Source organism: Lissotriton helveticus, chromosome 8 (genome assembly GCF_964261635.1).
Source record: "Lissotriton helveticus chromosome 8, aLisHel1.1, whole genome shotgun sequence".
NCBI classification, from domain to species: Eukaryota; Metazoa; Chordata; class Amphibia; order Caudata; family Salamandridae; genus Lissotriton; species Lissotriton helveticus.
The window spans coordinates 1,655,840,014-1,655,859,814 of NC_136069.1; the positions used below are offsets into that span (position 1 = coordinate 1,655,840,014).

The window sequence follows — 19,801 nt, forward strand, 5'->3', positions numbered from 1 at the left end:
CCATTCCTACTTTCTCCTCCCACAGGCACCGCCGTCCTGAGCATCAAAGCCGTCCATGTGGCTGGTTCGTCTGGGCGAATTACCTACAGTATTATCAGCGGCAACGAGGACGAGGCGTTTGTTATACAACCCAACACAGGTGCAGTAGCAAGGGATGCTGGGAAGGGTGGGGTCTGATGCCATCAAGGTTTATAGGATGGATAAAGGAGACATGATGGCTACTGAACTACGGTTGCAGAAGCGCACAATGGTACTAGCAAAGACCGTAGAAACTGTCCAGGTTCAATGTGGTTGAAAAAGGTTTCCCTACCCACTTAGATCAACATCTTTATCGTAGAATGTAACACTGATTATCAGTACAAATCTTTTTCTAATTTAAGAAAACTAAATGTAGTGAAAAAGCATTCCAAGTGTAAGATTATATTACCCAGTGAGTCGTTATTACGAGTAGCGCTGAGGGCAATCAATCTTTTGAAAGGTATGGTTGTGCCCCAAGCATTGTCAGTGATATCATTCATCAACATACTTGAGGTCGTTGAAGGGATGCCATAATCCATGAAACTGTCCAAGTGCTTGCCACCTCAGTGTAACCTACGGATGAAACTATACGCATACATCGCCCCACAATAGCCGTCTACATTCGACTCAACCAATGGTACCACCATGGGGACAACACAACTCTTAACCATCTAGTGGGCAAAGCGTTTGTCATCTCAGTGGTACATCCATCATGTTCCACCAACACATCTCTTTCTGATCAATACTCTAAATATCAACTACTTTGAAGAATGTTATTTAAATCTAAAAACCTAGAATGCCCCTAGAGAAATAACACACCAGTAAAGCCATGTTATGGGTAAAGATGTTGCTGAAAAATAACACCCACCTGAAGACAAGCAATGCGTAACAACTCCATAGAATGGAACAAATGGCAGAGCCAATCACATCTGTGCACACTTATAGAGCCATAATAGGGTCTAAACAGGCTCTATCTGATCACTAACCAATATAACCCCTCACTAACAAAGACATTGGTCACCCACCCTTTCTGAAAACTATTTGATATGTTTAATTTAAAAAAAATTGTGAGAATGTTAACAGACTGCTTTGATTCAGGTCAATGATCTCTGGAAGAGACACTTCCTTACGTAGACAAGTCTGGTGCTACAAACTAAGCTCGTGAACAGATGCTTGCGCAAGTAGCAAAGCCGGGTACCACGGACTCAGGTCTGTAAGAGGTGCATGCTCTTGTAGAGCGGGCTTCTAAAACTAACATCTGAAAGAGGGGCTGGCTCCTTTAGAGAGTTCTGATACCCCTGGCTCAGATCTGGAAGAGGTTCTTGCTTAAGGAGAGTGGTTTGGTGCCAGTGGCTCAGTTCTGGAAGAGGCGCCTGCTTTTTGAAGGAAACAATTTACTTCTCAATAGAACATGAAACATAAAATATGCTTGTCCTATAAAGTCTCCATTTTTTCTTTTGTGATATGGGATGAAACCATTGCTTGCTCAGGCATGATTGTGTGTGGTTTCTTCTAGGGATGTGAACTGGAGGAGGTGTTCCAGGTTAGAATCTTTCTAATTCTTCTAGGAGTTGGACATTTATGGCTGTATGGCTCCCGCAGAGCCAATCTTTCACTAACACATATTGGGTCTCTTCATCTTACCAGGGGACATCTCCATACAGAGCTCCGAAAGGTTGGATTTCGAGTCAACGCCCAAGCTCCGTTTGGTCATCCAGGCAGAGACGGCTGCATCTTTAGGCTTCATGGCGCTTCGCCTAAACCTGCAGGACATAAACGACAACCTGCCCCGGTTCCAGCTGCAGAATTATGTGGCCTTTATCTGGGAGGCTCAGGGCTATGGCTTGCCCGTCATACAGGTAAGAGCTTACTGAATGAGTACTAGGAGACGCCATGGTGCTGTGTATGCATGTGAGTGACTTGCAGAGTGCAAAGGTAGACCAAAGCCACAGAAGAGAGGCAATTGAGTGGAAAATAAGGACACAAACTCGGGAGGTAGAGCTCAGAGGAGGAGTGAGCAACTAAATGGGGGTTTAGTAAGGGTGGAAATGTGGCACTTGGTGAAGTGGAGAGGTGAGCTTATGGAGATGGCCTAGTTATAGACATGCCACTTGGCTGCAGGGGTGCTGGAGGGGAAGGTGAAAAGGGCAAGAGGTAGGGATACAAGGGGAGGACAGGACAAAGGGAAACAGAGGATTGTACCAGAAGGTGCTGGTAACCAGCTGGTTAGGTGATGGATACTGGCTCGGGTGGGAGCAGCGGGCAGTAGAATGCAGGACGTTTCCTCAGATGGGTCACAGCGGGTAGTAGAAAGCAGGACGTTTCCTCAGATGGGTCCCCTCACAAGGGTTAACATGTATTTATTGGGAGGGCTGCGTTGCCTGTCGTGATGTGTATCTCAGTAAAATAGAGTGGTGCCTACTCGTCCATCTCTTGGTAAGGCTGCATAACATGGAGTAATGCCTATATTGGTAGTAAGGGATGGCATGGAAAAATATCTTGTTTGGTAGAGTGGGATGGCATGGATGTAGGCTTTTTTGGGTAGGATGGGATGGCATGAATGGTGCATATATTGTCAAATGGTGTGGCGTGAATTTATGCACATTTATGTAGGGTGCGATGCAAGAAGTCCAGTCTAGCTCTGGAGGTCTTGGTAGCATTGTGCCATGTGTCTCTTAATAGAACACGAGGGCACAGTCACACCGTGATGTACCCTAAAAGAATGGGATGGTTTTGAGTCAGGTACGTTTCATCAGACCAAGAGGGTCTGCTACCAAAATATCATTCTCAGCATAATTTACAAAAATATCACCAATTCAGAGAAAATAATAGAACATGGACACCAACTGCAACACCATTTTTTTAACAATATTTAGAACACAGTATTTATGTCAGACTATATTTCCGATAACGACACACTGACAAACGACCATGCGGGAGAGCATGGTGCTCCCCTTCCTCTGACTTCGGAGCCTCAATCCTTCTATAGGTTCATACTTACAATCTGTAACACGCTGGTACACAGGCAACAAGATGAGCGAGGAGTAGTTGGGGATTATGGGAAGAAGGGAGCGGATAAAGAACTTTACTGCAAGTAGTGTCTCCAGTCAGAACCAGGACCATTAATGGACACCTTCTCCTTAGAGGGTCTGTGAGGGCTGGAGAGAAGCTGAGGGTTCTCATGACCGTTGAACTTTATTACGTGTGATGGTACTAGCAGTAGAAGAAACATCCCTTCTTTACTTAATCGATTGCATGAGTGGCCTTATGGCGTGTGCGTTACGCTCTCTCGCTCTTTATAAGATCTATGGCAGTAGGTTGCCGTCTCTAAACTGATGGGTCGTATGCTCATGTCTTGTCTTGTGGGTCGAATGTTCATGTCTTGTCTGGTGGGTCGAATGCTCATGTCTGGTCTGGTGGGATAGGATATCACCTCTCAAGCTGGTTTTCAGGTTGTTTTAAGCTGTGGGTGGTGTCTCCAGTGTCACCACAGACTTGTTATGAGATTTTCAATATTCTGAGAGATGCCTTTGATGGTATTAGAAGAGACATCTCACGCGGCTTCCATGCTGTGAGCCCTGCCATGAGTGATGGCTCTCACGGTGTCAGGTCGGATACTGACTCTGGGCAGTAGATGATCAGTCATAGGAGCACTGCCTCCCGTGGCACGAGGGTGCATTTCAGACTGGGCTTCAGGTGACTTGTTTAAAGGATCTTGTCTCTGTTTGTACTGGATATGACATTTCTCACTTGTGATCAGACTTGTCAATCACATGAGTGATGTGTCTTGCAGTGTTGATAATATATAAATCTTAAAACATATTTTCATGCTGGTTACTTATTAACAGATGCCTGGTAATCTCTCTGCTGGTATCTGACATCTGTTTACAAGATGTCTACTCTCTTCCAGAGGGAGGGATGCACTTCCTATCCAAGGGGCTCAGCTCGCTCTAGTCTTATTCTCTTGGTGGGTCCCCCCTCTTGTTTTCTCCTAATCTGTGAGTGACAAAGGGCATGGCTGCAGGGCGACACAGCTCCTTCGACTCCTGAAACTGGATGTTTGGCACAACTCCTCCAATCAACATATGCTCGCGTTGACGCACATGTTCCACTGTGGGGTGCCTGAGAGTCATGGCATCAAGCTGTGTTTGCATGGCCCTGCCCCACTGTACAGCGAAGTATGCTGGGATAGTGCAACTTTTATTTTAAACTCTATCTGTGTATCTGTTAGTAGGTGTCTACTCCTGCCACTGTGTCCTTCCTACACCAACACTACTGGCCCTTGATCAACAGAAGCTGCAATCCCCTAGGGCACAAGGTGGAGCCAGCTCCCGGGGACCTTGTGCCCCGGCTCAGAGCCACACGCCAGACATGCCAACCTCAGACAAGACGCATGGCATCCAACCCTCATGTTGACGGACAAGCCCCCCAACCCACTGTAGTGTCCACGATAAAGTGATTATTTGCGGAGTCGTAGGGCACTTGTGCACATTAACTCAGAGCTGGAAGGTGTCGTCCTGGACTTGGGCATGTGGGATAGGTGTCAAAAATCAGAACCATCAGGGGTAGTCAGGAAATCGTGCTTGGTTCTTTCGTTGACCATTGCAGGCTTAGAAGGAAGGATGCTCTCGTCGCCGAGTGTGGATGGTAACATATCTGTAATACTTCAGAGGCTCCCACTCAGAATGACCCCTTTTGATGCTCGGGACCGTTCGCAAACAATACCGACGCGAATACCGAAGGCCTTTTGGCCTTAAGGAAGTAAGTTTCCGATTCCGACAAGGAGGCGTCGAAATCACATCTGAACCCAATGGCGGAAAAAACCAATCTGGGGATGGAGCCGATGCCCATGCGCACTGTAGTCCAGGGGAGGAGCCACCTATCTCGTGATACTTCGAAGACTCTTCCAGGACAACAATGTGCAGTCATCCGGACCCAACACTAGGCGGCGATCTATGCTAAAGATATGAATGTTAGCATCCCTACATGCCAAGAACAGATGCATACTGGTAAGTAGCATATTCAATCCTCAAAACCCATCTGTGCTGAAGACCATTGTTCAAGTAGGAGACGGGGCGAAGGTAGGGAACTGCGGCCACTTACGTTAGTTACCATTGGTCCACGTTGTCGCGACACCTCATCACCGACTGAAGTCCTATTGGTTTATGAACTGACAATGAACCCTGGACCTGGTGTTGGGCTGTTACTGCAGCTGGCGTTGGTTGCTGTGGGCAAGCATGGGCTGGAAGCCTTGTCAGGCAGCGCTGTACAGCAAACCTGAGGATTTAAGAAAGTGTCATGGACAGTTCGCAACAAGCATTAGATGAAGTGAAAATGGTTGATGTGCCGCTACCATGCGCAGTACAGGAAGAGCCACAGCAGAACTTTTCCTGGGATTAAACTCAAGCGTCACCTGAGTAGGAACGTGTGCTGCGTGCAGTGATGGTGCCACAGGTAACCATAGGGTCCATTGTCCCTTTAAGAGTCTATATATATGGAGAAACTGGGAGAACTGGTGATTTTCCTGAGTGTCCCAGGCCACAAGTGTTCCTACAACATTTAACTCTATCCTTATCTATCAGCTGCTGACATGCAGTGCCTGGGAACTGTCTCAAGGCCACTGACCGCCAGGAGCCCGCCCACTTTCTAATACTCAGTCCCAGTGACATGGAATTCCTTGAAATGTCTCTCACACTTGACTCCACCTTTTCCTTCAAACTGGAAATTGACAAACTTGCAGACATACACCCATACGGACTACGTAGGACTAATAAACAAATCAACAAAAGAATGCTTTGCACTGTTTGCATAATTTTTGGTGACTTTGCACCGACGCAAAGTGCTGATAAATCTGCCCCTTGTATCTTCATTATCTCCTAATTCCAGGTTCGGCAGACACTTTGCTCCAACCAGGTTGTAAACATTGGCACAAACTGTAACACCCACCCACCACCACTTTCTGTAATCCTCCAACCGCTACAGCTCCCTTCTCTTCACTCCTACCTGGCCCCAGTGGCAGCGAGTTAGGAACGTTGGCGCGGGGGCAGGGGATGAGTAGAGGTTTGGAGATAAAAAAGATTTACCTTATTGACGCTGATCGCCAGCTACCGCCTCGCCTCCTCCAGTGCAGGAACAGGAAGCACCCAGAATCCCCTGACCAATCACAGCGCTCCTAAGGCAGCGTTGTGATTGATCTGAGCATCATGGTGCGGCGCTCAGATGGGGCCATAGGAAGTGGGACATGTTCTCCACCCAGGCTCAAATGCGGTCTGGGTGGAGAACATGCAAAGTGGCTGGCCCAAGACGGCCCACCAAACTGCCATGCACATTTAAGTGCAGCAGGGCTCAATCCTTTTCCGAGGCAAACCCATCCCCGCCCCAACCTGGCTGGTTCCAAGAAGAAAATGATAATAACGTACCGTTTATAACATTGCGTTATTATCATTTTCTTTTTTTACTTAGTGGGGCAACGTTCCCCCGCCTTTGCGGAGGAGCCGCCCCTGCCTGGCCCCTCCCAGCAGGTTCTTTCAAGGTTTACCGGTCCTTACCATGGCAGGCAGAGAGTTACCTTGATCAGTTTATTGGAACATGCCCAGCTAATTTGTGGTTAAGTTGGCACCGCATGCATGAAAACTAAATCTAATATTCATGGGGAGAAAAGAGATGAGGTGCATGGATTACACATGTCTTCTATTGCTTTTCAAAATGCATTTGGAAAATGTTTGCAGAAATGGGCTCGGAATTTTGGAATCACATGCGGTAATGGAGCTGGTAATACTGGGACTTGCGCATTATGCCCATTCCACGCCAAAAAGCAACTCATGATGGCCAGTAACCATGAGGGTGGTATTGGAGATATTCTGTAGTACTGGCCTCAGAAGTACCACCCTACATTACTGGTCATCCTGATACCAAGCCACCACGCATACATAAAGTAGAGATAATCTTAATCATAAGAAACGGTATAATAATATTAGTGATATATAAGGATGATGTTCTGAAAAGGAAGCCCAGAGTTTGCCATGCACATGCATGGGAAAGATGTGAGATTTCTTTCCGTGATGATGAGTGAAAATGAAGATTTAGGGGAGAAATGATGACTGACCTTCCTGCCTTGGCAGCTGGTAGCCATCCGGCCAGAGGAAGTTTAACAGTGAAGGCAACTATCAGGTTCTGACTTTGGTTTGCATAAGGGGCTGGGCTGGGTGAGTCACATGTATGAGTCGAGCCAAGCAGCAGGGTTACAGTTGTGTCATGGCCACCTTTTGGGTCACACTTCCCCTTCACCATCTTGTTTGTCTTCCTTTTTTATCAGGTGCTAGCTGATGATGTTGACCAAGGACAGAATGGCCAGGTGACGTATGCCATCGAGCAGTCTCAACCCATGAAAGGGCTCTTCAACATTGACCCTCAGACGGGGACCATCACCACGGCAGCCATCTTGGACAGAGAGATCTGGTCACGCACTAGGTGAGCGGCCGGCTGTGTGCGCCACCAACCTGTTTGACTGTTGGCTCTGCTGTATGCAACCGGCCCTTAATGGGAAGGGTACGGGCTGGGATATCACTGTGCTGATTCACTCTCTTTATAACTCCATGGGATGAGAATATGGTGTGGCTATAATGTTTATTGTTTAGCTACAGTCTTGCTTTGAGTATAAGAAGTGCAAGCTTACATCACTGATGTGCTTTAAATGGTCTCAGAGGCATTTGGACTATTCATGTTTTAAGATGCCCCTATCTCCAAGAGTGGGACATAAAATGTACTTAAAAAGAGTGGCTGGAGAATCTGTTTGCTACTGTACTTTAGTTGCTTCTAAGAAATTTATGTTCCTGTGGTTTTTGGGTTGGTCCCACACAACTGTGGCTACTGATATTTCCAAATATGTATTCTCCTGTGTTTGTTTCTGCCAGGCTCGTGGTGACTGCGATGGACCGAGGCAACCCTCCGCTCATAGGCTCTGCCACGCTGACAGTGGTGGTGATGGACCTAAACGACAACAGTCCCACCATCCCTCTGCCCTTACAGCTGCAAGTGCGAGAAAGTGAGTTCAGGGCACCTTGGTAGCCTGGGTGTGGTTCACAGTATCTTAGTAATACAAATGGGAGAGGGGAATGGAAGATGATGGGAGGAGGTGCACTCTGTGAGTCTAGGAGAGAAGAGTTGTAAGAACTGTCAAAATCCATGCCACTGGGAGCTGGTTGGAATACCCAAGCTGCATGCTGAGGTTTGGTACATGTTCAGAGAGCATTAAAATCACACATATCTCTCAGGTTCATGCTTTCATTCCAGCTACAGATCACAAAGCCCAATGGCCCTTCCCGTTGACACAGAAAAATACACACTCGATCTGGCGCAGTCAGTGACATGCCAATTGTTTCATTTTGTGTTATGGTGAATACTGGATACTGGACAGTAAACCTTAATCTTTGGTCCCATACAGTTTATCAATGCTCACATTACGTAGGAGAGTTTTTACCCTCTTTTACGGACTCGCCCATTCATGAACAGTGCAGGATACTTTAGCACTGGGTGGTGTCTGTTTGATGCTGTCCAAGTATTGTGTGTTTTAGCCTGACATAGAAGTCCTGAACATTAAGCACAGTAATTCTGGTAACTTTGTGTCCTCTGTTCCAGACATAACGATTGGCACGGAGATCACCCAGGTGACAGGAAACGATGTTGACTCTGGTCCCGCCCTTTCCTATACGCTGCTCCTGAACGGAGCTCCCGCAGGCACATTCAGCATCCTGCGCTATGGGGGACACATAACGTTGATGGAACCCCTGGACTATGAGGACAGGAGCTGGTACACCCTCACCATCCGCTCCTCGGATTCCCGGCACGAGACCGAGGCCAACCTGACCATCATCGTGGAAGACGTGAACGACAACCCACCAGAGTTTACACAGGAGCTCTACCAGGTAGGCCCTAGGGGGGGTGTATGGATGTATGGTATTTCTATAGCGGCCATTTTCTTACTCTGCTAGCAGATGAGTGGTCCTGCTCCTGGCTGCTATACGTGAGGCCCTCGTAGACGTAGAGTAAATGCACCTATTTAGCCTATAAGCTGTTTTTGGGGTCCTGTGCCTACTACTCAATGCCAGCGTGGTCGGTGTGCTGGATGGTATTCAGAATACCAGAGGCCTCCTATCAACCTTGGCTGAGACTCACAGGCACCTTTACTTGTGGGCGTGTGGTGTGCAGCCAGAAGATGGCCTCTTTAATTCATCTGGTTCTGGATGGGGGGAAGGGTCTGTTCTTTAAGCTACACAGTCTTGGATACCCAGAGAAACTGTATTTTGCACTCCTAATTATCCAGGCTTGTACATGGAATGGACTCTTCTATGATGAAACCCTGCAAAGTCCTTGCTCACTGGAGATCACCTTTTGTTTTTCAGGTCACTCTTCTGGAGCACACTGCCCCAGGCACTCCGGTCCTCACCGTCACCGCCACCGACAGGGACTCCGGCGAGAACGGAAGGGTCACATATCACCTCGCCTCCACAGCCATGGACGCCTTCTACATAGACTCCAACAACGGTATGGCTCTGTGTATACTGCCAACTTTAGGATAACCTTAGTAGGGTTTCTCCGCAGAGTGCCAGATGAGGCAGGGCTAACAGTGCCAGTTACTCTACTAAGATGCAGAAGAAGATAGCTACATCAGGTGATTAAAATGAGAATGTAGTTAACAAGTCAAAAACAAATCACAAAAAAGAGACAGCGTTTTCCTGGGCAAACTTAAAAAACAGACCCAGTTTTACTGGACAGAACCTGGGAGAAGTAGTACTTAGTTTCTTTGTAGCTTGAAAAGTGTAGTTAATAAATCAAGGGATATTCTGTTAAAGCTGATGGTATGTGCACCTCCATGTTGTAGCGGCCATTTTTAATGCAGCTCTGACCTTCTGTTCTCTGACTTTGTTCCAGAGTCTGCATTCTTGGTAACAGTAGCTTATCAGTGTTATTGTGTGCAAGCGTCAAGTCACAAAAAACTTGGTGTGTGATTCACGAGTTCAGCGTCACACCCACACAGAGTGCAATTGATGCCTACATGTAACTTGAATGATGCCTGGTCCTGAAGTATCAGCCTAAATTTCTGCTGGTAACACACATTTGTTACTAGTGTCTTTCAGGGACATAGGAACATACGGTGGCGACAGGGGTAGATCGCTGACAATTGAATGTACATTGTATGTGGTACCAGAGGATCTGATGATCATCCTGACGAATGCCATGGACTCTGTTGAGCCTCTAGGCTGAAACATGTTGACGGTTTAGTGGGCCTGTGTTACTAGTTCCTCTATTCCCCACATTTAGTTTTTAATACCAAGTGGTTTCCATATAGTATAAAAGTCAGACTGGATACCACATTGATTTTTAACAATATATCTCTCACGGATCCATATTTAGTAACAAGTGTCTCCCTGAATTCAGGGTGTAGGCCCGCTCTTCAGCAAACCAGGTTTTTGAAGAGCGTTGGGAATCCTACGGTGAATCATGACAGCTTGTGGAATAAGAGGATATCCCATCACATTTTTGTGTATGTTTAGAAACAGGTTGATATAACATGAATACGTTACATAATGTCATAGATTAGAACAAATTTTACCAAAATCATTCAGGTGGCTTTTTTGTATATAACAAAACTTGTCTGCAAGCAGTCATACTCTTCCAGAAAACCCATCTTATTAACCCTCACCTGTTCAGTGTCACAGAGCCATCCCTTTTTAAGATCAATAGAGCAGGGTGGTTCACCCGCACTGCCTCCACTCAGAAGTGCCAGTCTCATGGCTTTGGGACAGTTGGCTAGCCCTTGGCAAGGGCATACTGCTCCACTGGTGACTTCTCCTTTTGCATCCTTTGTCTTTGCTGTTGGCGAGGGTGGTTCTAGTGCACACAAGTTTGTTCTTGAGATCGGCGTTTAGTTGGTAGCATGTTTGCTTTTTGGATGAGTGGTTTAGCAATAGGTGTTGTCAGTTCCTCTTACAGACCATTTAGCGATGGCACATGTTCTCTAATTTTGGGATCTTATAGCAGGTCTGTTTGCTTTCAGCCTGTTTGCATGTTGAGTTTTGGCACATTTTGTATGGGTTGGTGTTTTTGCCCCTGGTACAGTAGCTTCATGGTAAGCATTTCTGCTCTTACACATGGTTGCTTTGAGATTGGCAAGTTTGCTTCTTAGTGTCAGATATTCCATTTTTCATGTTTTGCTTGAACATTGTTCAGCATTATGTATTTTATTTATTTATTTTGAAAGTTTTATATAGCGCGAACAAGATCTTTGCAGATATCAGAGCGCTTTACAAAGCCGGTAATACCAACAAGAGAGTGAAATTAAACATAATAAGTGGGAAGGGTAGGTACGTGAGGGAGCAAAGTAGTACATCGCATCAATAATATAAATATTACAGTTAAATGTGTGCATAGATAGTCAGTAGCGTCAATAATACATGTGAAATACATAGACATAGAGTTCGAACAGAATAATACAGATCGGTGTAGAGTCTTTCCAATTCCATGCTAATAGGTCAAGTGTATTTGGCCATAAAAATAGCTTTTACTTCTTTCTTTAAAAGTGTAGTGGAGGAGATGAGCCTGGTTTCAGGAGGGAGTGAGTTCCAGATCCTGGGTGCCATTCCTGAGAAAGAGCGTTTATACGTTTTTTCCTTCCGGAATCTTCGAGGTTTTAGCAGAAGATTGTTTGTTCCTCTAGTGTTTCTAGAGCCGCCAGAGATTGACAGCTTTTGAGTGAGGTATCCGGGAGAGCTCAGGTGTAGAGCCTTGTGTGTCATGCAGGCGATTTTCAAATGTATTCTGGCTTCAAAAGGCAGCCAGTCCAGTGATTTCAATGCAGGGGAGATATGCGAGTGTTTTTTGATCCAGTGATGAGTCTCGCTGCAGCGTTTAGAGAGGTTCTTAGGGGTGCAGTAGTGGTTAACGGGAGACCGCAGAAGGCGGTGCTGCCGTATTCAATTCGCGGGATTACTAGTGCTTATACTGCAGTTTGGAAATCTTTGGCTGGTAGGAAGGGTTTAAGTTTCCTCAGGGTATTGATTTGGAAGTTCGCTCCCTTAGTAGCTTTGCTGATATGATGCTGCATGTTGAGATTGGAGTCGAGAGTTATGCCTAGGGATTTCGCTGAATCCACTATGGTGGGTTGGACATTGAGTGCAGTTAACTGTTTAAGCCAGGTTTGAGTGATAGAGATCTTCGCGGGAGGTGAGATCAGCAGGAATTCTGTTTTCAGAGCATTGAGTTTGAGATGATTATCAGCAAGCCAGGATTGGGTGCTTCTGATCGTTGAGTTCAGGAGTAAGATGTCATTAGGGGATTGTAATTTGAGATATAGTTGGGTGTCATCTGCGTACATGTGAAAAAGTACATTGGATGCTTGTAGCAAGGTGGTGAGAGGTTCCATAACTAGGTGGAACAAAGTTGGTGATAGGGAGGATCCTTGGGGGACGCCTAACGAAACAGGTATTGGAGAGGACATCAGGTTGTTACTCTTGAATTTCTGCGACCTGTTGTGGAGAAAGGAGGTTAACCACTTGAGAACAGTCCCAGAAAGACCCATTCTTGTGTTCAAAAGATCGAGTAACTTCTCATGTTTAACAGTGTCGAATGCTGAGGAGAGATCAAGAAGGATGAGGAGGCAGGTATCACCTTGATCTAGGATTTGAAGGGCGTCGTCAATTATGTGAATCATTGCAGTTTCAGTGCTGTGTCCTGCTCGGAAGCCTGATTGATGTGGGTTGAGGAGAGCAAACATATCAATATGTTTAGTCAGTTGTAGTTGTGCGCATTTTTCCAATAATTTGGCGAGAGTGGGAATATTGGTAATGGGACGGTAGTTGTTTAGGTCGGATGGGTCGGCAGTAGGTTTCTTTAGCAAGGGTGTGACTTGTCCAACTTTGAGGGAGTCGGGGATGGTTCCTTCTTGGAGCGAGCTGTTGATAATTTTAGTCCAGAGTGGAAGGAGCAGTGGGGTGAAATCTTTGACAGCGTTAGCAGGGAGGGGATCCGTGAGGTGATTAGAAGGTTTCAAGGTGCTGAGCAGTTTGCCTATTTCTTCTTCGGAGTAGGTTTCAAAGGTTGACCATGTTGCATTGTTTTTAGGTTCGGTGGGTGTTATGTAGTTGAGTGTGGTGTGGAGTCTTGCGTCAGTGCGGAGATCATTCTTTATGTTGTCAGTTTTTTGGGTAAAGAAAGCGGCGAAGTCTTCACAGGAGGGTGCTTCGTGCAAGGTACTGAGAGGTTGGGGTTGTTCCTTGGCTTGTGTTCTGATTAACTCAAACAGTTTTCTTGGGCGGTTTTTTGCTTGGTCGAGCTGGAGGCTGAAGAAGTTTGCTTTTGAGCGCTTTATTTTCCTGAAGTAGGCGTTTCTCTTTTTCTTCCGGGTTTTCAGGTGCAGTGCAGAGGGAGCTGCCCTCCAGGTGCGCTCTGCCATTCGCATGGCTCGTCTATTTTCATTGAGACTCCCGTCGTACCATGGATTGGAGATTTTAGCGGAGACTTTTTTTAGCTGCATGGGAGCAGCCGCATTAATTATTGATACAACAAGGGGTGGTGATGGACAGAGTCTCTAAATTAAGCAGAGTACTCTCACCCAGTCAAGGGATCAGGGCTAGATCCAACACCGTTTTTTAGCTCATTGCACCATCCCAGTTTCAGAACCTGGCTGTATGCAAACTAGTCTGTCCCTGGCCCAGTGCATCATGGGAACAGGGCAGACCAGACTACAAAAGCCAATTCTTACACTGGGAAGGAAACAAGCTTCCGGGGACCGGTTTCTGCCATTTCAGGCGTCTTCGGCCCGGCTTGCTTGAATCCTGATGGTGCAATGAGCAAGGGACTCACATCTGAGTATACCCTTCCACGCTTAGGGTGGACAAAATTATGTACAACAAGGGGTGGTGATGGACAGAGTCTCTGAATTAAGCAGAGTACTCTCATCCAGTCAAGGGATCAGGGCTAGATCCAACACCGTTTTTTAGCTCATTGCACCATCCCAGTTTCAGAACCTGGCTGTATGCAAACTAGTCTGTCCCTGGCCCAGTGCATCATGGGAACAGGGCAGACCAGACTACAAAAGCCAATTCTTACACTGGGAAGGAAACAAGCTTCCGGGGACCGGTTTCGGCCATTTCAGGCGTCTTCGGCCGGCTTGCTTGAATCCTGATGGTGCAATGAGCAAGGGACTCACATCTGAGTATACCCTTCCACGCTTAGGGTGGACAAAATTATGTACAACAAGGGGTGGTGATGGACAGAGTCTCTGAATTAAGCAGAGTACTCTCACCCAGTCAAGGGATCAGGGCTAGATCCAACACCGTTTTTTAGCTCATTGCACCATCACAGTTTCAGAACCTGGCTGTATGCAAACTAGTCTGTCCCTGGCCCAGTGCATCATGGGAACAGGGCAGACCAGACTACAAAAGCCAATTCTTACACTGGGAAGGAAACAAGCTTCCGGGGACCGGTTTCTGCCATTTCAGGCGTCTTCGGCCCGGCTTGCTTGAATCCTGATGGTGCAATGAGCAAGGGACTCACATCTGAGTATACCCTTCCACGCTTAGGGTGGACAAAATTATGTACAACAAGGGGTGGTGATGGACAGAGTCTCTGAATTAAGCAGAGTACTCTCACCCAGTCAAGGGATCAGGGCTAGATCCAACACCGTTTTTTAGCTCATTGCACCATCCCAGTTTCAGAACCTGGCTGTATGCAAACTAGTCTGTCCCTGGCCCAGTGCATCATGGGAACAGGACAGACCAGACTACAAAAGCCAATTCTTACACTGGGAAGGAAACAAGCTTCCGGGGACCGGTTTCTGCCATTTCAGGCGTCTTCGGCCCGGCTTGCTTGAATCCTGATGGTGCAATGAGCAAGGGACTCACATCTGAGTATACCCTTCCACGCTTAGGGTGGACAAAATTATGTACAACAAGGGGTGGTGATGGACAGAGTCTCTGAATTAAGCAGAGTACTCTCACCCAGTCAAGGGATCAGGGCTAGATCCAACACCGTTTTTTAGCTCATTGCACCATCCCAGTTTCAGAACCTGGCTGTATGCAAACTAGTCTGTCCCTGGCCCAGTGCATCATGGGAACAGGGCAGACCAGACTACAAAAGCCAATTCTTACACTGGGAAGGAAACAAGCTTCCGTGGACCAGTTTCTGCCATTTCAGGCGTCTTCGGCCCGGCTTGCTTGAATCCTGATGGTGCAATGAGCAAGGGACTCACATCTGAGTGTACCCTTCCACGCTTAGGGTGGACAAAATTATATACAACAAGGGGTGGTGATGGACAGAGTCTCTGAATTAAGCAGAGTACTCTCACCCAGTCAAGGGATCAGGGCTAGATCCAACACCGTTTTTTAGCTCATTGTACCATCCCAGTTTCAGAACCTGGCTGTATGCAAACTAGTCTGTCCCTGGCCCAGTGCATCATGGGAACAGGGCAGACCAGACTACAAAAGCCAATTCTTACACTGGGAAGGAAACAAGCTTCCGGGGACCGGTTTCTGCCATTTCAGGCGTCTTCGGCCCGGCTTGCTTGAATCCTGATGGTGCAATGAGCAAGGGACTCACATCTGAGTATACCCTTCCACGCTTAGGGTGGACAAAATTATGTACAACAAGGGGTGGTGATGGACAGAGTCTCTGAATTAAGCAGAGTACTCTCACCCAGTCAAGGGATCAGGGCTAGATCCAACACCGTTTTTTAGCTCATTGCACCATCCCAGTTTCAGAACCTGGCTGTATGCAAACTAGTCTGTCCCTGGCCCAGTGCATCATGGGAACAGGGCAGACCAGACTACAAAAGCCAATTCTTACACTGGGAAGGAAACAAGCTTCCGGGGACCGGTTTCTGCCATTTCAGGCGTCTTCGGCCTGGCTTGCTTGAATCCTGATGGTGCAATGAGCAAGGGACTCACATCTGAGTATACCCTTCCACGCTTAGGGTGGACAAAATTATGTACAACAAGGGGTGGTGATGGACAGAGTCTCTGAATTAAGTGAATTAAGCAGAGTACTCTCACCCAGTCAAGGGATCAGGGCTAGATCCAACACCGTTTTTTAGCTCATTGCACCATCCCAGTTTCAGAACCTGGCTGTATGCAAACTAGTCTGTCCCTGGCCCAGTGCATCATGGGAACAGGGCAGACCAGACTACAAAAGCCAATTCTTACACTGGGAAGGAAACAAGCTTCCGGGGACCGGTTTCTGCCATTTCAGGCGTCTTCGGCCCGGCTTGCTTGAATCCTGATGGTGCAATGAGCAAGGGACTCACATCTGAGTATACCCTTCCACGCTTAGGGTGGACAAAATTATGTACAACAAGGGGTGGTGATGGACAGAGTCTCTGAATTAAGCAGAGTACTCTCACCCAGTCAAGGGATCAGGGCTAGATCCAACACCGTTTTTTAGCTCATTGCACCATCCCAGTTTCAGAACCTGGCTGTATGCAAACTAGTCTGTCCCTGGCCCAGTGCATCATGGGAACAGGGCAGACCAGACTACAAAAGCCAATTCTTACACTGGGAAGGAAACAAGCTTCCGGGGACCGGTTTCTGCCATTTCAGGCGTCTTCGGCCCGGCATGCTTGAATTCTGATGGTGCAATGAGCAAGGGACTCACATCTGAGTATACCCTTCCACGCTTAGGGTGGACAAAATTATGTACAACAAGGGGTGGTGATGGACAGAGTCTCTGAATTAAGCAGAGTACTCTCACCCAGTCAAGGGATCAGGGCTAGATCCAACACCGTTTTTTAGCTCATTGCACCATCCCAGTTTCAGAACCTGGCTGTATGCAAACTAGTCTGTCCCTGGCCCAGTGCATCATGGGAACAGGGCAGACCAGACTACAAAAGCCAATTCTTACACTGGGAAGGAAACAAGCTTCCGGGGACCGGTTTCCGCCAGGCTTGCTTGAATCCTGATGGTGCAATGAGCAAGGGACTCACATCTGAGTATACCCTTCCACGCTTAGGGTGGACAAAATTATGTACAACAAGGGGTGATGATGGACAGAGTCTCTGAATTAAGCAGAGTACTCTCACCCAGTCAAGGGATCAGGGCTAGATCCAACACCGTTTTTAAGCTCATTGCACCATCCCAGTTTCAGAACCTGGCTGTATGCAAACTAGTCTGTCCCTGGCCCAGTGCATCATGGGAACAGGGCAGACCAGACTACAAAAGCCAATTCTTACACTGGGAAGGAAACAAGCTTCCGGGGACCGGTTTCTGCCATTTCAGGCGTCTTCGGCCCGGCTTGCTTGAATCCTGATGGTGCAATGAGCAAGGGACTCACATCTGAGTATACCCTTCCACGCTTAGGGTGGACAAAATTATGTACAACAAGGGGTGGTGATGGACAGAGTCTCTGAATTAAGCAGAGTACTCTCACCCAGTCAAGGGATCAGGACTAGATCCAACACCGTTTTTTAGCTCATTGCACCATCCCAGTTTCAGAACCTGGCTGTATGCAAACTAGTCTGTCCCTGGCCCAGTGCATCATGGGAACAGGGCAGACCAGACTACAAAAGCCAATTCTTACACTGGGAAGGAAACAAGCTTCCGGGGACCGGTTTCTGCCATTTCAGGCGTCTTCGGCCCGGCTTGCTTGAATCCTGATGGTGCAATGAGCAAGGGACTCACATCTGAGTATACCCTTCCACGCTTAGGGTGGACAAAATTATGTACAACAAGGGGTGGTGATGGACAGAGTCTCTGAATTAAGCAGAGTACTCTCACCCAGTCAAGGGATCAGGGCTAGATCCAACACCGTTTTTTAGCTCATTGCACCATCCCAGTTTCAGAACCTGGCTGTATGCAAACTAGTCTGTCCCTGGCCCAGTGCATCATGGGAACAGGGCAGACCAGACTACAAAAGCCAATTCTTACACTGGGAAGGAAACAAGCTTCCGGGGACCGGTTTCTGCCATTTCAGGCGTCTTCGGCCCGGCTTGCTTGAATCCTGATGGTGCAATGAGCAAGGGACTCACATCTGAGTATACCCTTCCACGCTTAGGGTGGACAAAATTATGTACAACAAGGGGTGGTGATGGACAGAGTCTCTGAATTAAGCAGAGTACTCTCACCCAGTCAAGGGATCAGGGCTAGATCCAACACCGTTTTTTAGCTCATTGCACCATCCCAGTTTCAGAACCTGGCTGTATGCAAACTAGTCTGTCCCTGGCCCAGTGCATCATGGGAACAGGGCAGACCAGACTACAAAAGCCAATTCTTACACTGGGAAGGAAACAAGCTTCCGGGGACCGGTTTCTGCCAGGCTTGCTTGAATCCTGATGGTGCAATGAGCAAGGGACTCACATCTGAGTATACCCTTCCACGCTTAGGGTGGACAAAATTATGTACAACAAGGGGTGACGATGGACAGAGTCTCTGAATTAAGCAGAGTACTCTCACCCAGTCAAGGGATCAGGGCTAGATCCAACACCGTTTTTAAGCTCATTGCACCATCCCAGTTTCAGAACCTGGCTGTATGCAAACTAGTCTGTCCCTGGCCCAGTGCATCATGGGAACAGGGCAGACCAGACTACAAAAGCCAATTCTTACACTGGGAAGGAAACAAGCTTCCGGGGACCGGTTTCTGCCATTTCAGGCGTCTTCGGCCCGGCTTGCTTGAATCCTGATGGTGCAATGAGCAAGGGACTCACATCTGAGTATACCCTTCCACGCTTAGGGTGGACCAAATTATGTACAACAAGGGGTGGTGATGGACAGAGTCTCTGAATTAAGCAGAGTACTCTCACCCAGTCAAGGGATCAGGGCTAGATCCAACACCGTTTTTTAGCTCATTGCACCATCCCAGTTTCAGAACCTGGCTGTATGCAAACTAGTCTGTCCCTGGCCCAGTGCATCATGGGAACAGGGCAGACCAGACTACAAAAGCCAATTCTTACACTGGGAAGGAAACAAGCTTCCGGGGACCGGTTTCTGCCATTTCAGGCGTCTTCAGCCCGGCTTGCTTGAATCCTGATGGTGCAATGAGCAAGGGACTCACATCTGAGTATACCCTTCCACGCTTAGGGTGGACAAAATTATGTACAACAAGGGGTGGTGATGGACAGAGTCTCTGAATTAAGCAGAGTACTCTCACCCAGTCAAGGGATCAGGACTAGATCCAACACCGTTTTTTAGCTCATTGCACCATCCCAGTTTCAGAACCTGGCTGTATGCAAACTAGTCTGTCCCTGGCCCAGTGCATCATGGGAACAGGGCAGACCAGACTACAAAAGCCAATTCTTACACTGGGAAGGAAACAAGCTTCCGGGGACCGGTTTCTGCCATTTCAGGCGTCTTCGGCCCGGCTTGCTTGAATCCTGATGGTGCAATGAGCAAGGGACTCACATCTGAGTATACCCTTCCACGCTTAGGGTGGACAAAATTATGTACAACAAGGGGTGGTGATGGACAGAGTCTCTGAATTAAGCAGAGTACTCTCACCCAGTCAAGGGATCAGGGCTAGATCCAACACCGTTTTTTAGCTCATTGCACCATCCCAGTTTCAGAACCTGGCTGTATGCAAACTAGTCTGTCCCTGGCCCAGTGCATCATGGGAACAGGGCAGACCAGACTACAAAAGCCAATTCTTACACTGGGAAGGAAACAAGCTTCTGGGGACCGGTTTCTGCCATTTCAGGCGTCTTCGGCCCGGCTTGCTTGAATCCTGATGGTGCAATGAGCAAGGGACTCACATCTGAGTATACCCTTCCACGCTTAGGGTGGACAAAATTATGTACAACAAGGGG

The 19,801-nt window shown here is 47.5% G+C and overlaps 1 protein-coding gene across 1 annotated transcript in view; it reads left to right on the plus strand.

Annotated features, from left to right (window-relative positions):
* The window catches only part of DCHS1 (dachsous cadherin-related 1), a 277,728-nt gene that overhangs the window by 249,819 nt on the left and 8,108 nt on the right, over positions 1 to 19,801 (plus strand). Inside the window, exons 14-19 of the mRNA XM_078658722.1 lie at positions 26 to 139; positions 1,666 to 1,877; positions 7,334 to 7,488; positions 7,932 to 8,062; positions 8,656 to 8,942; positions 9,420 to 9,561. Of these exons, the coding sequence (XP_078514848.1) occupies positions 26 to 139; positions 1,666 to 1,877; positions 7,334 to 7,488; positions 7,932 to 8,062; positions 8,656 to 8,942; positions 9,420 to 9,561 (1,041 nt within the window). The remainder of the gene's footprint in view (positions 1 to 25; positions 140 to 1,665; positions 1,878 to 7,333; positions 7,489 to 7,931; positions 8,063 to 8,655; positions 8,943 to 9,419; positions 9,562 to 19,801) is intronic.